The sequence below is a fragment of the Brassica rapa genome, chromosome A05 (assembly GCF_000309985.2).
Source record: "Brassica rapa cultivar Chiifu-401-42 chromosome A05, CAAS_Brap_v3.01, whole genome shotgun sequence".
Taxonomy (NCBI): domain Eukaryota; kingdom Viridiplantae; phylum Streptophyta; class Magnoliopsida; order Brassicales; family Brassicaceae; genus Brassica; species Brassica rapa.
In genome coordinates, this window is record NC_024799.2 from 10,334,554 (window position 1) to 10,355,032 (window position 20,479).

Genomic DNA, 20,479 nt, shown 5'->3' on the forward strand with positions numbered 1-20,479 from the left:
ACAATACAGACTAACCAGTCCCTCGATATAAAGCCATGGCACAGCCGTACCAGGAAAGACAGCGGATGCGTATCCCCAATCCCTGTCGTAAGAAACTCCACCACCACCTTCGAATCCACTTCTACCTCCAGTCTCCTAATCCTTTTCTCCCAAGCAACCACAAGACCATAATATACTCCCCATAGTTCCGCCAACGGAGCTCCACATCATCCTATGTTTACAGCAAAGCCACCACACCACTCACCTTCCTCATTCTGCATTACTCCTCCCGCAGCAGCTGGCCCCGGGTTCCATATGAAGCCCCATCTGTGTTCATCTTCATCCACCCCTCCAGAGGGGTAGTCCATCTCACCAGTATTTCGGTCCTGTTTCTCATGTTACCACGCCCTCTCTCGATATCATTTGCTACCATCACTTCCTTACTTAAGTTCCGTAAGAAACCTACTCTGTCCCTCCAGAGTCGATTCTCACCAAATACATTACAACATCTCCACTTCCATCCCCACCATATAGCTAACGCAAAGCTCGTAGACCACGGAACTCCTCTCCCTACTCCATTCTCTCTCAGATTCTCATAAAGCCATTCAAGTAAAGGCTTTGAGAAAAATGAGTACCTCTTCACTGCTGGGACAAGACGCTCCCATATTCCACTCATCGCTGGACAATCTCTTAGAACGTGTAAGATCGTCTCAATTTCTCCTTTGCAGACCTGACATACATCAGTCCCACTAAGGTGCCGTCTATACCGCTCTGCATTTGTCATTATTGCTTGTTGTCCAACTAACCAAAGAAATATTCTCACTCTTTCAAGAGCCACAACATGCCACATCCCTCTAAAGAACTCTCCCATATACGGTCTTGGAGTGTCATCATGCGTGATCAAATCATGAGCTGATTTTACAGTAAATTGCCCATTATTAGTATGCCCCCAGGCTAACCGATCCTCACCTTCCATAACAGTATCAACCACTACTGCTGCAAGCTCCAGTCTTGTCTCATCAGTCACAAATGGAGCGATCTGAGTTAGGTCCCAGCTTCCACCTACTACCCACATGTCTCTAGCTGTTATATCCTCGTAACCTTCTAGTAACTCTGCAACCGTAACTGCTGTAAGTGGTTGGTTTGATAGCCATCGATCAGTCCAAAACTTTATTTCTCTTCCATTCCCCATGACCCAACTGTGGCCTTTAGAAACCACCTCCCTTATCCCCAATGCCACACTCCTCCATGTAGAAGAACCATTCTTTCTCGCTACCATCCAAGATACGTTATGAATATTGCCCACTGCATACTTGCAGCATATAACTATATAGTTTTTTCCTATTCAGATAACTTTAATTATTAAGTTGCTTGTTTTGGTTCTTTTTGATTAAATTTGGATCAGTTTTAATTTAATTGTTTTTAAAAGAAAATAAAAGTATTCAAATATATGAAGTACTTGAAAAGCTAATAAAAAAATTAAACTGCGCAAAAGAATTTGAATTAGCAAAATATTTTTTATAAAAACTACCATATTCTTCAAAAATATTTTAATGTATCTATTTTATAGAAGAGTAAAAGAATTAATATTATTAGTTAACTTTGAACTTTTGACATACTAATTTAAATCTTTCTTTCAAATTAATCCAATATTTGAAATGCTTAACCTTGCTCTATTTGATATCTTTCTGAAATCAATTAAATTTTACTATTTTTTTAGTCGGATTCAAATTTTAGGTTTAGTTGTAAATGATCATGCCTAATGTTTAAATCATGACTGTTATAAGATATTTATATCTTGAGAATAATAATAATAATAAATTGGTTTTATATGGCAACATGGATCACGTGGATGATGTAATTTATTACATCGAATCAATATACGATATTAATAAATGGCTGTCTTAGGGGACTTGTGAAACCACCAAGAGGACTGAGGTAAGGGGATCCATTATTGATTTCAAATATTAAAAAACAGGAAAATAAAAAAAAACAATCATTGGTTTTAAGATAGCAACATCAAGTCTTCCAATTTCACATACTCTCTTTACAGATAATTGTCTTTTCCTCTACAAGGAGACAAGTAAAGAATGCAAGGTTATTCTAAGCATAATAATAAATATGGAGAGATTTTGAGAAAACTTATAAATTTTTCTAAATCATCATTACAATTCGGCTATAAGATTGAAGATTCAGTTAAGAGCGAGATGAAAGAGATACTTGGTATTTCAACAATAGGTGGGATGAGTTATTTAAGAATTCCATAAAGCTTGGGAAGTTCAAACACACACAAATATTTGGGTTTCTGAAGGATAGAGTTCACAACCATGTCAACCAGGTCAATGGTGGATGGAAAAGTTTCTTGCTTAAGGAGGAAAAAAGTCCTAATTAAGTCAGTGACAATAGCTATATTTAATCATTTAATGTCATGTTTCGAGCTGTCAAAATTGACAACCAAAAAGTTAATAAGTGTAATCTTACAAGATGGAGCTCCAGAGGAACCCTGATAGAGGAATGCACATGATGTCATGCGATAAACTATGTAGGTATAAAAATAATGGATTAATAGATTTTTGAAATTTAGATAGATTAAATAAACTTTATTAGCAAAACAACTATGACAGTTTTTGGACAGACCAAACTCACTTCTTGCCAAAGTCTTCAAAGAAATATATTATCGGAAAACAAACCTTATGGATCTTATTAAACCATACTCTCCTTCCTACGGGTGGAGAAGTATTATTTCAACTAGATCTTTAGTAAGCAAAGACTGAAAAAGGGTGAAACAAGTGAGTCAATTTTAGTTTAGAATGATCTATGAAATCAGCAAATTATAAATCAGTCAGCAATATTAACTTGTAACCTTCCCTAATGGTAGATCAATTAATTGATATACTTTTGAAGGTATGGAATAACAAATTTATTCATTCATTGGTAGAAGATGACGACGCAACAATCATACTGAGTATGTCAATTAGTTGTACATCAAGACTTGATTTGTTGAGATGTCATTTTATATAATCAGAAAAATACAGTCAAATCTGAATGTCAAGTCACAAAATATATACATGATTTGCTTAGGCTCTTTTGCAAATACGATATAATCCGAGTATCTTTGCAACATCATCTTTATACTCCAATATGGGTTACTTGTTTTGAAAGATACAAAATGTTAGTTCAGTCATTGCATTCCCATGGATATTATGATATGTTTGGAAATATCAAAACGATAAATTATATAACGGTATTAATAGAGTTCTGAGGGATATTTTAAACCATGACGAGGCGGAGACTATCTTATAAGAAGAGGCCCAAACGAAATCACAAGTGAATAAGAATTTCAATAAGGTCAAGACAGTATTAAAGATCCAAGCATAAGCCCAAACTAAACAATGGTGTAAATCGTAAATTCGCTGCATCGTGGAAAGACATAGATCAATTTATTGGACATGTATGATTCGCCAAACAAGAAGATGCTAGGTTAAGACCCGCGCCTTGCGCGGAATAAACATTATATATATAATAATTTTATATATTATATGTTATTACATATTCTGAAATAATAAATATATTGAATAATTAAAATTCATTAACTATTACATATATAATTAAACCATGGATCACAAAATTTGAATGTGAGATTTTTAACGGTTTTAGTAATTTATAATCATTTTTTAAAATTCAAAATATAACCTATACAAAAAAATCTAATTTTTTATTATATGGTTATTGTGCTTGTTTAATTTATTTTAATAGTTTAAAATTAAACAAATATGATAGAAGATACACTAATGTTTATCAAATATTTATTATTCAAAATTATTAATTGTCATATATATACTTTAGCCGCATTAGGCAATTCCGTAATTTTTATTTAAGAAAATTATAAAGAAGATTAACAATGAATTTATGGTTAGTTTAATAAAAAGCTTATTATATAATTAGATAGACCAACATATTTCTGTAATGATTCTAAAAAGCATTCTAGTAATGACACGTGGCTACAAAAAAAAATTGTAATGCTTCTCAAATAATATATAGGGGATTGACGGTTTGATGGGAGCACGCAACATTCGGCGAAGCTTATCATCATTATTTGCAAAGTTTGAAACTCTAGTTTGGGTGATGAAAATGCATGATTAAATTTCAACAATTATAAATATTTTTCAAGACAAACAGTTCGGAATTGGTAAACATGGTATCTACACTACAGCCTAGAGGACCGATGTACCTTCAGGATCCAAATAGAAGATTAAGATACAAAAGTTTCTATAGGGTATTCAAGAATACCAGGATACCACGCGTGACAAATTCAATAAAACACAAAATTGTCAAGAGTGCAAGAATTCAACCTATACATGTTGTCCATTCAAATTTTTTAATTTGACACGTCTTAAAAGAGAATTTTCCTTTTAAAAAAAGGACAATATAAACCCTAAGCAATCCGAACAAGAAAGCATAAAAGAATGAAAAGTCCTAGATAAAGCAAATTAGCCTGTACATTTGTTCAGTTTCACATAAGCCAAGAAACCAAATAGAAAAGAGTGACACCATTAACACATATTAATATCTGCACAAACAAAAAAGAGTACAAATTTACAGAATCCTTTTTGGAGCTGAAAACAAGCCCAAACTATTGTTTTCTTCCCTTCTCTTCTTGTTAAGTTTCTTTTTTATATAAATATATATATATATAGATTTAAAAAGCCATTCTTTCTTCCTATTAAACAGTTGTCTTCTCCATGACCAATGCCTCTGCTTTACAGATTGGGCAAACGTTCTTCACAACCAGCCATTTCTCCAAGCATCCTGCATGATACTCATGCCCACAATCCAAAGTTGCAATCTTCTCTTCGTTCTTGAAACTCTCCTGTAATACAAATTGAGATCAGATCATTCTTTAGAGCTTTGAAATCCAAGCATGTGTTGGATATATTTTTCTTACCTGACATATGGTGCAAGGTTCTGTTTCTCTATCTTTAGTTTGTGGAGACTCTGCTGCAAGGTTGATTACAGAACATGTTCTTGTTTTCAAATGGTTCTTAACATCTTCCTCTGGCAAACCAGTGTTCACGGTTCCAATTCGCTCGCTCAACGCAAGTAGCTCCTGTTCAAACCCCCACGGTTGTTCAAATCAGTTTCAACAAAATCCTAACTCTGATAAGAACATAGGTAAAGAGTAATGATTGGTTCACCTCATAAGACATTTCCTCGATGTCCAAACGCATATCTCGATGATGATCAATGTGGTTATTTCCAGAGCCACCACCAAGGAAGTCTCCAAACTCCAATATCGCAACTTCCTGAACACACGTTGAGAGGAACCAAACAGAATCTTAAGCAAAGTACAGGGAGAAGACTAAATGAGGAAAGAAAGTAACATACATCATCAGGCATCATTCTAAAGCGAGGAACTCCTCCACGGTGTTGTCTAAGAGCTGCTAAAGGTACAGAATCATCTCGCTGGTATATCCGAAACCCTGTTGGTTGAACTTGACCCATCTCTGAACCCGAGGGACCACCTCGATTGATTGTGTTCTGAGGAGGAGCAAAGTTCCCAGGAGGAAATCCATACGAGGGTGAAGAAGAAGCCATGGGAGGGTATAATGTGGCGCTCGGGCCTCTCACTCCTTGTACATGAGGAGGAGGAGGAGGAGGTGGAGGGTGAGGATAATAATGGTCCCTCGGAGGATACATGAATGCTGTAGGGTTTCTACTACTAAACTCTATGGAACCAGCTACAAAAGTTCATTCAAAAGATACATAATCAAGATTATTACAGTTCAAAGCTTCAAAAAAGAGATAATGGGTGGGTAGGTACCGTGCATGTAAGGTGGGTGAGGCCAAAACGAGGGTGAACCATCAGGCCTGCCATGGTGTTGGTCGTACCAGATTGAGCCAGGAGGTGGGAAAGGATGATGACCAGGATAGCTCCCTTGAATGAAGCTATTAGGAGCATGAGGAGGAGGAGGAGGAGGAAGAACAGGGTTCATCGGTCTGCTCCTTGGGCCTCCAAAAGGAGCTATTGTCTCAGGTGTATTGTTGAATGGAGCTGCTAAAGTACTTAAAGACTGATGATTCATCACTGGTATTCCTTCGGCGTTCTTTCTCTTATACGTCCCTCTTGTATGATCCATAAATTGATCAGAACTTACTCCAACTACACCTTGACTGCTTGAGGATGGACCCTGAAATGCCATATAGGGAACATAGTAATTCGGAGGAGGAGCAGGCTGATGGAGTTGATGGTGATGATGGTACTGAGGAAGACCGTAGAACATGTCATAGGAGGTTGGGTCTTGAAGAGAACGAGCTTCTAAATTAGGAAAGCTTGCAGCCATTGCAGGTAGGTTATTATTATTGTTATCAGGTTGTTGTTGTTGTTGGGGAAAGCTGCTTAGAAGGATGCAAGGTCCTGGTTGGAGAGAGGATTGAGATTGGTGCTGCTGCTGCTGCTCCATTTCTAAATCGACTGTTCTATTTCTTTGTCCCATTTCGCTTGCTGCATAAGCCCTCTGACAGGTTTTGAGTCACATAATAAAGAAACATCAGCAACAAAGTATAAACGGAACATTTTTTTAAAGAAAATACAATGGAACCAATCAATGCCACATTATTACACATAATCAATGTCACTCTATGTAATCCGCATATGTCAACTTCTGAAAGGTTTTGAGTTATAAAGAAAAAAACATCAGTAATCACAACAAAGTTTAAACTGAGTAAGAAACTGAACTTTGTTAAATTTAATGGAACCAATCAATCAATGCAACATTATTACACATAATCAATGTCTCTCTTTGTAAGCTGCATATATGTCAACTTGTGATACTGGGAATGAACTAACGAAATTAAAACACACAAAGCACATGTTTTTGGAAGATTGCACTGTGCATTCTCAAACTCATGATAACAAGGTAAAGCCAAGATCATTCTCATGAAATATAAATTTAGCTTCTGAACAATTCTACAACAAAGAAAAAAAAATCAAAACTTTCATACATGAAAAAAAAAAGATGAAACAAGCCCACCATGCCTAACCAAAATCAAAACTATCATCTAATGCAAGAAGGAAGAAAAAAAACAAAGTCTCAGCAAACCATAATGGTGACACAAGAAAGTATAAACTGAGTAAGAGGATGAGCTTTCTTATATCAATTAATGCAGCATCATTACACCTTCTCAACAGCTGATACTTAAAACTAAGTTATATTACATGTATGTAAGCTAAGGCTGCTGCTAAGCTGCATATGTCAACTTGTGATTTCGGAAGTGAAGTAACGAAATCAAATCACACAAAGCACATGTTCTCGGAAGATTGCATTGTGCATTCTTAAACTCATGATGACAGGGTAAAAAGCCAATATCAAAGAAATTCTACAACTAGCCAAGAAAAAACCAAAACTTTCTCCTTGATAGGTTTTGAGTTATATATAAAAGAAAGCAAGAGTTTTGAGTTATATATAAAAGAAACATCAGCAACCATAATGATGACACAATAAAGTATAAACTGAGTAAGAAATCGAGATTTTTATATCAGTTAATGCAACAACAATCATTACACCTTCTCAAGGGCTGATACTTAAAACTAAGCTAAGCTGCATATGTCAACTTGTGATTTTAGTATAAAAGCAAACATGTTCACAACAGAAGATTGCATTGTGCATTCTCAAACGCATGATGACAGGGTAAAGAGCCAACAAGATCATCATTTTCATGAAAGGAAACAACAAACTTAGCTAAAAATCAAAAATGAGAAACTCAGAACTAAATAAAGATCAAAACTTTCATACAACAAATAAACAAAAAAGAAAGCCCAATCAATCAGAAGTATCATCTAATGCAAGAAGGAAGGAAAAATCAGACCTTGAGAGCAAAAAAGGAGAAAGCTTTGGAGATGTCGAAGGGCAGCAACGAGCTAGACAAGACAAAAAGACTTGTAAATTATATCGAAAACTCCCTGCAAACATGCAGATAAGGTTATGAACAATCTTCGATGCTCAAAATCGCAAAACCAACAAACCCACAACAATGCAATTTCATCATCATCATCATAATTAAAAACCCACAAAAACAAAATAATGATTCGAAGCCTGGGAGAATTACAAGAGAAAAAGGGCTTCGGGAGCCGATTAAACGTGATAATTACCTGATTATGAAGGTTTAATCAGGGAGAGAGAGAGAGAGAGAGATCAGAAGCAGAGAGGAAGAAGAGGTGAGGGGAAAGAGAGAGAGAGAGAGGGACGTCGGTTTCTTGATTCTAACCCTTTCTTCTCGCACGCTGACGGAACAACAAGCTTTTTATTTATTTTTCTCATTTATCCTTTTCTCTCTTTGGTTTCCTATTTTTTCATTGGTTTCTCATTTTTGCAGCATTTTTTCAATTCTAATTAATTAAAAAGAAATAGACAGTGCCCTAATTATAGACCTAAACGTCGCCGTTAAATATTACTTTAGCCTTTGCATAACTGATAAACCACTTTTATTTATTCTACTATAATTTTTTACTCACTTTTTATATTACCAAAAACACATTCATTATAATGTAAAAACATTAATATTTAAAATATCAATAAATATAAAAATTAATCTTTTAAATACAGAGAGTACTCTGTAAAGTTATTTACTACTACCAACTTTAATTAATACAAACTTTTAATCTCAGAATTTTTTGTTTGTCTTCATCGTAGCTGATTGCTGAGGCATGCCAACCATGAATTAAACTTCATTTATTAATCAAGTTTTTTAAAATAATTATAGAGGATTTTATTTTATCTTCATTAAATGATCCAAATTGACATGATTTTATTAAATTTGATTACTTTATCAAAAATGGTTATTCTTGTTTTTGTTACATGTTTGTTAAGAAATACTTTTTCCGTATTTTAATATAAGTTATTTTAGAGAATTTTTTATGTTTCAAATTATATGACATTTTTAATTTTCTATGTAAAATTTATTAACACTTAATGTTACATGACCAATGATAATATACTTTATATTTTATTATTGGTTGATTTGTGATTAGGTAATTTATTGTTTAGAAAATATAAAAAAAATTAATGATTTATTAATCAACGTGCATAATTCTAAAACAATTTATATTAAAACGGAAGGAGTACTATATAACTGAATATTTATTTATCTCTGCATTTAGATAGATTTTGAGAAAAATTATTGAATTGTTTGGTTTTCTTAACACAAAGCTTTAAGGAAGTGCCGCCCCAATGCATGTGCTTTCTTTGCTGAACCAGCTTGATACCTAATTATGCCCAAACATTAATTTACAATTTATGGCTACACAACGTTGTGAACAATCTAAACCAGACAACCACATCTTATCCAAGAAATTAAAACTCAAATGCGCTGTGTAATTAACTGATATAAAGTAATGATCCTCATGCAACACCGTTCAATGGTAGTGTAACGGGGTCCCTTATTCTCCAAATTCACCATATTTAATATGAAGGATTAGTCTTTAAATCGAATTATCAAAAAACTAAGTTAAGACCTGAACAAGATTATTAGCATAAGTTCCAAAACCTTCATTATTAAAAAATACAGTTTAAACCGTGTGTTTGTAATAAATAAACAAACTTTAAAATCCTATCAATAACCTTAACTAGTTAGAGATAAATGTTGAGTAAAATTACAGAAAAATACCAACGGCTAATTGGTCAAGTGATTAAAACTCCTTGATTACTAATAAGAAATTTTTGAAATCACATGATCAAATTTTATTGGAAGAAGTCTTATTCTCTAAAAAAATTATATGGTTTGGGTCTCATCTTTTTTTTTTTTTGGTAAAATTTTGGGTCGCATCTTGAAAGATGCACAATCGTTTATAAAGAAAAACAATACATAGAAAAATATGATTTTTGAACCAATAGAAAAATTATGTTTGTTCAATGTTCCTTTCAAATGTCGTTTGTTTAATGTTAATACCTTTCAAACGAACCAAGGGAGCATAGGTTGTTCACTTGTATGCAGGCCAAACAATCGTACTTCGAGCTAAGATGTACATTTTGACTTTTTAGTCAAACACATATAGAGAAGATCAAATCGACATACACTAAAATCTATGCATCGTTCTTGGTGTATGTGATTTTAATGCCAACAATATATCTCAAAATCCCCGTCACCTGTACAATATCTACTTTTTGGTATCAAGTAATTCTATAAATTGGTATACTTTTTTTTTTGCAGAATAATTGATAGTCTATATTAGACACAAAGTGGAAGGGATCCTTACTACTCTGTTTCATAAAAAAATGTCATTTAGTTTTTTTTTTTTATTCTGTTTCAAAATAAATGTCATTCTACATTTTCAATGTAAGTTTTAACATTAATCACTTTCTTACCCTTTTAAATGACCAATAGATGTTTAGTTAAATCATTTTTATTTAAATAGTTGCATAATAAATAAAGGTCGACTGTGCAGAATGTGATTATTAGTTTCGTTACTTTTTAATAAAAAGACACTAAATCTGTTTAATTTGGATATTGGTTCGGTTTTAAGTTTTTTTTTTAGATTTAATCTTCTAAAATATAACTTATTTTAAATTAATATTCATTTTCGTTTATTTGGTTAAAATGCTTGATTTTTTGGTTTTTTTCAGTAAAAACCAAAAATTAATATTATTTATTTATTTTCATGTTATGAATTTTAGATAGTCGTCATGTCGAACCAATAGTTTCGTACTATAGTTTCTAAACAGATAGTAGTTTAAGAAAAAGAAAAGAAAATTATTAAGACAAATCATTTCACTACAATTTGGTCAGTAGTGAAAGAAGCATTAAGACAAAATATTTCAACTTTTTAAAAAATTAGATACTTCAGTTGTGGTGAACACTTAGTTACAAAGTGCTCACATCAAGGTGCACATCTATGTGTATGTAAAAAATATATAAAAATAGTTGACAAATATATAAAAATATTGTTAATTAATATTAAATGACATTTTTTGTTCAACATAATACATGAAAGATAAAATTAAAATTAATTTAAAATAAAAAAGGCCTTGGCATTAGTCATTTTTTCATATAAAGAAAATAAAATTGTATCCGTAAATAGGGGTTGGCACAGATCGAATATCTGGGTATTTGGAAGCATTCGTGTCGATTCGATCTTTAGCCACCTAGATATTCGGTGACTCGGATATCCGAAATGTTTTAGAATTTTAAAGAATATCCAATTTGATCCGTAAATAAAATAAAATTTTAAAAATAATTAAATTTTTTTAATAATAACATTTTATTACAAAAATTAAAAATTATTTACCTTTTAAATTATAGTACCTAATATAATAAATTTAATTCATAAAAATATTATAAAACTGATATAAAGTATAATATATATAACATATATATATATATATAATTCTTTACATATATGTATATATATGCATATAACATATCAAATTAGATATATGTTCCTAAAAATATTGGTATTTGTGATTTGCTTCTTTTTTGGATATTGTATTTTAGTATCTGATTTGTTTCGTAGAGTTACAGATATCCAGAGTTTTTGATTCAAATCAAAACGGATAACGAATCGAATCAAAATTTATGAATATTTTGCTCAACTTTATCCGTAAACAATAAAAATAATATATATAGTTCGGCTTTTGATTCATTATCTATTTTTATTCTAACTGAAGAAAAATCCAGAGTTTTATTGGAACCATGTATGTGAGTTTTATATTAAAAAAATGCAATGTACATAGTGTGAACATATTTATGAATATAGTGTGAACTCATTAGCATACTTATTATCAAATCATTAAGAGGTTGCCACGTATCTATTATAGTGTGTGAATACATTTATTACAATGTTTCTCTTTTAATAGATAAGAAATTATTATATTTTGTTAGTTTCTTAATTTGCATGAAATATGTCTAACTGACACTTATTATGAAACGAAGTGAGTAATATATATCTAACTGATACTTATTGTGAAACGAATGGAGTAATATATAAGATATAGAAGGACAACTCCACTTATCACCAATCAGTTTTAGGTTGGAAATCTATCTATCTTAATAGTTTATACTCAAAGAAGTAGGCATACTAGAGAAACTTAGACATACGCCGTATATATACGTATTAGCCACACCACGTAGGTGCTTGGAAAAGCAAGCACGTATAGCCAAAAAAAAAAGAAGCACATTAACATTGCTTCCAACTGTAGAGTTTGGATCAGATTCTTTCGACTGTCTTAGACCAACGAAGAGAATATGCTCTCTTTTATTCCTTATTTATTGAGGTATATACGAATCAACTGGATTACACATACTAATGGCGCCTCTATGATAGAAACATTAATCTAATTTTATAGAAAAGGAAATTCATTTAACAAAACAAACTATCAGATAAAGATCTATCTCATAATTCTGTGTTTGGATTAATAAAGCAAAATACCAAACAAGATCATTTTGTAAAACAAGAGTGAAAAGATCCTAGTTGAATTGTGTAATGTCTTATTTTTATCAAAATGATATTATTTTCTTTGGTTGAAACACCAAGTTCAATAGAACAAGAAGTAAACGGCAGATTAAAATATATTGTGATTAGTATCACCACAAAAGTGAAAGATAAAATACAGTTATAGAAAGCCCTTGAATTATTATCCTTTAGAGCATTGAATAGTAAATGCCCATTTAGTAGCCCATCAACATAACAGGGGAAAAACACATCAGACTAAAATGGTCAATGCCCGAACCAAAGTTCAATCTCTTCTAATTCGGAGGTATTCTTCACTGTCTTGTTTTTTTTTACTAAATATTCATTAAAAAAATGAAAAGTTTAGGTTTATAAGCCTAAGAAAGTGTTCCCTTAGCAAAAAAGAATAAAAAACAAAGAAAACACAGATTATGAATTTTGAAAAAAATCACCTAATCCAATAAGACATAATTAAGAGTTTGAAACTTTCTCCTATGTCTGACTTGCTGATATTGTGTTCCTCACATCTCTGTCTATCATCTTGAAAGTTTGTTGAGTAGAGGCGTGTCCGTTGCTGTGTAGGGCCGAGTTCCTTTGTCGCCAAATATTGTAGACAGCAGCTTGAACCACGAGTTTCTTGAGCAACGAAGGCGCTGATGAAGTCGATCGTCGAGTCCAGGAGAGGAGTTCTTCCCAAGAGATGAAGGTACGTCTGTTGTTGTCGAGCCGCGAGAAAACCTGGTTCCACAAATTCATAGCAAAGTCACAGTACAGGAACAAGTGATCCCGAGTCTCCTCGAAGCTGTTACAAAGGCAACAGTTAGGATTTTACCCCACGTTGCTAGTCTCCCTCTTGTGAGCTAGCCACATGTTGAATCCATGTCTAGGGATCAAGCCACTGACCCATACTAACATTTTCCACTGCTTGACAGGAGCTCGCAGTCTTAGAGCTTCCCAAGTTTTTGTCGAGGAGAAACCCCTGCAGTCCGTAGCATTAATTATCCAATGATAAGTGTCAGTCCCAAGAGCTTGGTTAGGCAAACTCAATGTCGTTAGATGTATATGCAGGGTTAGAGCGTTTTCTGAACGAGGTGAAGGCAACTTCCATCCCTTGGAATTGCAGGCATCCGCCACAGAGGCTGAAATGTGAAGGTTTGGGTCCCTAGGACCAGTAGGTTCGATGAATTCAATTAGCTTGCCTAGCGGTGTCCAACTGTCATACCAAAAAGAGGCGACATAGCCATTGTTGATACTGCATTTGATGAATTTATCAGCAAGGGGCTTGGCGATAGTATGGACTTCCAAATTGCAGAATCTGAATTCTTTGGAGTGATGGCCTAAAAAATAGTATTGCTCAGGTAATGGTGCATGTGCCACTTACTCCATAAAGAGTCAGAGTTAGAGAATAATAACCAAATGAATCTGAGGCAGAGAACCTTGTTCCATTGAGTAAATTTTCTCAAACCTAATCCACTTTCACTCTTGGGCAAGCAGATAGTATTCCAAGCGACCTTTAATGCTGTTCTGTTTTCGATGTTGCCAGACCATAGGAATCTGGAACACATTGATTCAATTGTCTTTAATTTTTGACTTGACATTGATAATGGTATTAGAGCTTTTGACCTTAAGGGTTATGGTCTTACTAGTAAAAGTCTTATAAAGAGTATCATATATAAACATTCTAATAAACGGTTATGGTCTTGCTCTTGATGAATGAACACTGCTTACCGATCCAAGCAAGTATAGATAGTTCGATCTATCTTGCTTTCACTCATCTGCATTGTCCATATTTCATCTTAATTCATGCAGAAAATGTGCGGTAAGATACTTAAAAGGTTGTGTGGATTAGTTATGCTCAAGTCGAACTATGACATGCGATTGACAGCTTGTTTCGATTCTAATTGGTCGGCTTTTCCAGTTAAAAGAAGTTCTTTTAGTGTGTATGTAGTCCTTTTGACGACTCTTTAGTATCATGGGAGACAAAAAAAAAACTGTTTCACAATCTTTTGTCGAAACCAAATATCGACCTATGGAAGATTCAACTTGTGAACTTAAATTGCTCAAATTTCTTCTAATGTTTATTTTTTTTTCATAATCATCAATGTGTTTATTTTGCGATGGTCAATCGGCAATCCACATAGGTAAGAATCCAATATTTCATGAAAAAAGACGAAGCATGTTAAAAATGATAGTCATATGATTATGATGTGGTTTAATATAAACTACTTACTAGTTACTATTAAGTACATATCAACAAAACAACAACCCAAAACTTACTTACTAAAGCGTTGCCAACTCCCACATTTTAATATTTCCTTTTCAAGTTGGACATTCAAGATATTACAAATTTAAGAGGGAGGGGGGCATTAAGCTAGAGGATATAATCCTAATTCTATTGGATCAATATTTTAAGATTTATCTATTTCGGTTAGGTTTATACTTTGAGTTGTATATACATATATGATATCATGTCAATTAATAAACACAAGCTTTTATAAACTATTTCAAAAAGAGATCAATCAACGGTGGATCGATTTGGGTTTGTGAATTAGGGTATCCAGAAATACTTCTCAGAGATATTAGGGTTTTGAGAGAGAGGAATGAATGAATCAGTTGAGGAGAAAAGATATGCATATATCGGAATAGAAAAACAAAGGAATAACAAAAGTTTGCAGCATTGAGAAAGTATTATGGGCTGAAGATTTTTAGAAAGCATCCTAACTCCCAAGTCCTAAGGGATCTTGTTTTTTTCTTTCTTGTGTACTCCTTGATTTCCCCTTGTTTTAAGACATGGGAACAATGTTTTTTTTTTGGACCAAATGTGACTGTAACTAAGGCTTAACATTTTATCCGTTAAATTTGATTTGATTTGTTATTCGTTTCGATTCAATCCAAAAATTTTGGATATCCGTAAACTTTCGAAGCAAACCAAATATCAAAAATTAATATCCGTTAAAATCAAAACAAATCACAAATATTAAATTTTTGGAAAGCGGATATCCGCTCTGATCCGGCAATATATAAATACATGTATATCTTGATTATATTAAAAGTTTTAAATGTATAAGTTTATATAATTATTATTCTAACATATGATTTGACAAATTCTATTCACATTATTACTTATATAAAAGTAGTACATAAAAAGAAAGAGAAAATGTTTATGAAAATTATAACTTTTTTCTTAAGTTTTGTGCTATTATAATTGTTAACTAAGTTTAAAATTTACAAAATATATAGTTTCAATACTTCTTCTAATTTTTATTTTATATATCATGTAAAAAATATATTTTAAAAAAAAACTGTATCGAATTTTTAAAATTATTTATATTAATCAAAATGATGAGATATTAGTAAGTATTCATAAATATCCGCAAATATCTATTTATTTTTCGGATATCCGTTTTTCTGGATATCCGTATTTTTCCAAAGTAAAGCAAATCGAAAAATTAAATATCCGTAACATACGAATCAAATCACAAATACTTTCAAAAATCTGGATATCCGATCTGTGTCCAGCCCTTACTGTAACTACATGTTTTCAATAAAATAATTATAAACTCTGTGGCAAAAGCAGCTCCATAGGTAGGTATCCCACATGAGAACGTCGTTCTTGTGATGATTTACTGATGATTTATGAGTTGAACTGTTAACCCACATTAAAAAATCGTTAAATACGACAACGACAAAATCAGGATAGTGGTTTTGAAAAAGGCAAAATTTAAATGACTAGTCAATTGTTTTGTTTTATTGAGCCAAACATTTATAAACCGGAAACTGTCACTTGTTCTAAAAGGAAAAAATAAGAGTTGTCACATCTCAAAAGTTAGATTATTTCTGTTTACAAGATAATTCATGATGATGATACCCTGTATGATGATATTCATTCAGTCATCATACCCTGTATGATGATACAAGTTAGAGAGTTCTTTGCATGTTCCATTGTTTAATGGGTGAATTTATAATTATAATTTGTTTGATAGATGTAGGATGCAATTTCCCTTGTTTAATCTGTGTTTGATATTTGATGTGTTATTTTTTATTTTAGAACAAGAGACTCCAATGTATCTATTATCTACCATTTTCTTAAATATTTATTTCTTAATCAGTTATGTTCGAGTGATTTAAGTAATGCGTAGTAGAGATAGTCTTCGCATGGGGGTAAGTAAGAATAGGAATTTGTAAAAAAAAAAGGGATTTTGCACTAGATAGCAAAATTATAGATGTAAATTAGGTAACAGGTAAAGAGACTGTACATTTTATAGTAATACCTAAAGTGTCCTTATAGACATAACAAAATCAAATAATGACGGGACTGTTGCACATATCGAAAGTATCAATAATGCAAACAATCTTAAAACTTCTGATAATGCAAAGAATCGGGAATTCACTTATGTAGATATGCACCTTACTGTCATATATCCGGTTACTAATAGTAAAACTCGGATTAGATAAATGTAATCATGCTATAATTGCAGCCTATTGACACATATACGCATATCTCAAGCTCTTGCCTTCTTTAATAAGATACTTTTAACATTCAAGCTCCGTTATTTGACAGGGAACCGACACCATCTCCCAACATGGATAGTATTTTGATTGATATATCAAGATGAACAGGATACCATGGTCCTATGGCGTCGAGCACTCATCATATCACTTTCAGCGCATGGAACAACATGTTGTAAAATATCTTCCTATCAATCACATTTCTGACAAACAATTTGTAAACTATCTCACAACTCTTCTCTCTTCAATTATTAGAGTTACATCCGGTTTTAATATCTTATATCATCATTTTAAATGAATGTATCCGGTTTCAAAACATTGATTGCCTTTGGAAACAGTTTCAATACATTATAATTTTTTTGGCATCATCCCCGTAGCAGGTAACATATACGTAACGAAGAAGTTGTGGCTAGAGGAGAGAATTGGCAACTCAAAACAAATTTGACATGGTTCCCCAATTATTTTAAAAAAATGCATACTTCTGCAATTACCTCCTCCAATTTGTATTTTTAGCTAAATTGGCCAAAAAAAAAAAAAACGAAAAACTAAAAATGGCTTGTTGTTTTGTTTACACCAACCGGCTACTTGTTTGTAAATTGTTTTTTTCTCTCTGACTTTATAGTTTTCCTTTTTAAATTCTTTCAGTAGTTTCTTTATTTTTCTACTTTGAGATTTGACCTAAGCTACTGTGTTTCTGTCATCTGTTAAAAAGTATAAAAGTCTGGTGAGAGTTGTCTGTTAGTTAAAATGTGTTTCTCTTTTTGTAAGATGATTTGGTCGCAAAAATAGTAACAATGTATTGAAGTTTACTACGCTAGCAACTACAAATCCTATAACAGTAATCCGTAATTAACGGTGACAGGTCATGGAATCATTTTTTCTATGAAAACTAGCGTATTACATACTTACATTATCAGATTTTGCGTTAGTATATCTTTTCAAAGGATGCTCGATTCACAATCAAGCTTCCTTATCGAGCGCAACTGTTTTCCATGGTATCGACAGAGAGGTGCGAAATATCATCTCAGCTAGGAAACAAAGGAAGCCTTTCAAAAGCCTCATGCAAATGTGGCTGAGATAGACTCCTCTGTTTAGTGATATTTGCCTTTGATCCATCTTGTTTTAATTTTTTGCCTTGATGGTTTCAGAACTAAGATCTTTCTTGTAAAATCTTTTGTTCATTAATATGATATTTACAGTTTAGCAAAAAAACAAAGGATGCTCGATTATTAGTTTATTACTTTGACATCAACTTCTTGAGGTTGAATAAATGCATAAACTATTATCGTTTAGGTCTTACGAGAGATCTCTGCAATCAAGAACCGGTTCAATCTAGTTTTAGTTCCACGTTATTACTAAAACAACTATTTAAGCCAACATGATTCAACGTATTTTACGTGTAATGTTATCGAAACAGACTGAATGAATATTTTAACTCGAATGCTTCTAGGAAACTCTGCATAAATCGCAATCAAATCACAAATAATTATGTTCTTTCTTTTGGTTTTAAATATAAATTTTCCATTAAGATTCATTATTATAATGTTCTTGTTGTTTTCTCTCAACCCCTTTTCTTCATGATAATCATGACTTTTTTCTTGCAAAAAAAAAAGAACTAAAGAACATCATCATCACATAAACAGAAGAATCTCATTATTTCAGGAGGATCAGAAAGAAAATAAACACAATAGAGTTCAAGATAAGAATCATTTGTACGGAATAGTGCCATACAAGAACAGAGTTAATTAGTGTAATTAGAAGAATTTTCAGCACTCTTGTCGGACATTACTAGCTACAGCTCGAGCCCAAAACTTGATCTGATCCTTCATTTCTTTCCTTGTATCCTTCGGAACCCTAGGTGGTGTAGCTAACCCGTTCACAACACGCGGCTCGACCACTTGATCATCATAACCTTGAATCTCTTTGGCTGTTTCTATGCTGCTTACCGTTTTACGCAGCGTTTTGGGACTTGGGCTTGTTTGTTTGACCAAAACAGTTGCTTCTGGTTTCAAGTGTCTCGGTGGTCTCTGCCTTTCATTGCCTGAGACCTACATTTCAAGATTCAAAGCTTTTCAGATTTTTTTTTTTTTGTGGCATAAAGAGTGAATCATTTTATTTACATTTTGAGCATTTTGTGAGCTTGCAAGAGCTTCACGGATCAAGAATCCCATTCTTGAGTCGGTTTCTTGATCTTCAAGTTCTTCTTCTCCTCTTCTAATGTTATTTGGCATCGTTTGAGTTCTTTGCAAACTAATCTTGACACTGCTACTACTATCAGCTCCTCTTCTGTTCCTTTCAGTACTACTAGCTTTCTTTGGAGCAAGTGTTTTCTTCTTCTGCAAGAAACGATCACTTGTTGTTGTCGTTGGTTCTAGAACCCTAATCTTCTCAGAGAACTGCCGTGTCAGCTTATTAATCATCTTCTTTGCCTCTAACTCCATTTCTCTTTTGTCTATCCGAGGTGGCAAAGAAGGTGCCCGGATCAAACTGCGCTCTGTGGAAGGTTCTTGAATCTTCCCCGGAGCCGAGCGAGATCCAGATTTGGGAAGAACCACAGGTTCCTTCTTATGCAAGAAAGACATAACTGGTGTCTGTTCTTGAACCATAATATTTTCAGACAACTGCTTCTTCTTGGATCCTCCTTCTCTTCCATCTATCGAAGCTGCCCTGTTCAAACATCGCCCTGTGGAAGCTTCTAGATACTTCCTCTCATCTGAATCTCCCATTTTTTCATGACAACTCAAAGAAGAAGAAGAAGGGTAAGGATCTGAGTGACAATCCCTTAAGGCTCTCGATCTCCTGGTAAATAAGTTCTCAAAGAACCAGTAATCTTCTATAAGATCATCAATAAATGATTCACTCGAACTTACAAGATCCATTTCCTTTTCAAACTAGAGACTGAAAAAAGTAGAGAAAGACTAGAAGGTTATAAGAAAATGAAGACAAGATATTCTAAAAAGAAAGAAGTTGTGTGTTTATAACAACGATCGGGTCTTCTGATCTTCTTTTGTGGGTGTTTGTTTGTTCATATATGTGTTGTTTTAGTAACATCCAATGTATTTGAAGCATCGATTCTGGAGATTACTTGGAAGTGCCCACATGGGCAGCCTTTCTTCAATTATTTTTGACAATTTTTTATTATATATATCTGGAGTGAATATATTGGTTTTTGCATAAAATAGTATAACGATTTTCCAGGTATAAACAAGGCTGAAATTGGACCTTATTCCAGGATAGAATATTCACAAGTCTAGAGCAATAGAGACAAATAAGCAAATAGAGTGAATTGAATTTTATGAGAAATAAAATAATTTATTTTGGCATAGCTAAGAAAAATAAAGTTCCATAAAGCTATGATTGCTTAGGTGATTCATAACAATTAATCACTGTCAGGACCCTCCAAAAGCCATGTGACTTCTCTGTTTATATACATTTTTTGTCCATCCTCTGATTGCATACATCAATAGGCATACATATAGTACAATTATACTAGTTAATAATACAAAGACCTTAAAACATGTATTTTGAAGAATAAATACAAAATTTATG

General features: G+C 33.0%; 2 protein-coding genes and 1 non-coding gene across 3 annotated transcripts; all 3 read right to left on the reverse strand.

Moving 5' to 3' along the window:
- Positions 1-4,443: 4,443 nt before the first annotated feature.
- On the reverse strand, positions 4,444-8,328 carry LOC103868448 (probable E3 ubiquitin-protein ligase ZFP1). Its single transcript, XM_009146540.3, has 7 exons — positions 8,129-8,328; positions 7,846-7,939; positions 5,801-6,494; positions 5,365-5,717; positions 5,175-5,282; positions 4,925-5,086; positions 4,444-4,849 (listed from the first exon to the last, which is right to left on the reverse strand). The coding sequence occupies exons 3-7, from the start codon at positions 6,471-6,473 to the stop codon at positions 4,703-4,705; spliced, it is 1,443 nt and encodes a 480-aa protein (XP_009144788.1). The 5' UTR covers positions 6,474-6,494; positions 7,846-7,939; positions 8,129-8,328; the 3' UTR covers positions 4,444-4,702.
- Positions 8,329-9,782: 1,454 nt separating this feature from the next.
- Positions 9,783-20,031, reverse strand: LOC103868449. The gene is made up of 2 exons (XR_004457946.1): positions 19,051-20,031; positions 9,783-18,978 (listed from the first exon to the last, which is right to left on the reverse strand). It is a non-coding gene; the product is annotated as an uncharacterized LOC103868449 (transcript).
- Positions 12,958-14,202, reverse strand: LOC103868475. Its single transcript, XM_009146565.1, has 3 exons — positions 14,150-14,202; positions 13,254-13,634; positions 12,958-13,159 (listed from the first exon to the last, which is right to left on the reverse strand). Exons 1-3 carry the CDS (start codon positions 14,200-14,202, stop codon positions 12,958-12,960), a joined length of 636 nt encoding a protein of 211 aa, XP_009144813.1.
- Positions 20,032-20,479: the final 448 nt, after the last annotated feature.

Coding starts and splice junctions, on each gene's coding strand:
- LOC103868448 (XM_009146540.3), bottom strand. CDS start 6,473: ATGGGACAAAGAAATAGAACAGTCGATTTAGAAATGGAGCAGCAGCAG. Junction 5,087..5,174: donor TCGAGGAAATGTCTTATGAG/GTGAACCAATCA, acceptor GGGTTTGAACAG/GAGCTACTTGCGTTGAGCGA. Junction 4,850..4,924: donor AACCTTGCACCATATGTCAG/GTAAGAAAAATA, acceptor TTTGTATTACAG/GAGAGTTTCAAGAACGAAGA.
- LOC103868475 (XM_009146565.1), bottom strand. CDS start 14,202: ATGCAGATGAGTGAAAGCAAGATAGATCGAACTATCTATACTTGCTTG. Junction 13,635..14,149: donor ATCTATACTTGCTTGGATCG/GTAAGCAGTGTT, acceptor TTGGTATGACAG/TTGGACACCGCTAGGCAAGC. Junction 13,160..13,253: donor AGGGAGACTAGCAACGTGGG/GTAAAATCCTAA, acceptor TTGTGGAACCAG/GTTTTCTCGCGGCTCGACAA.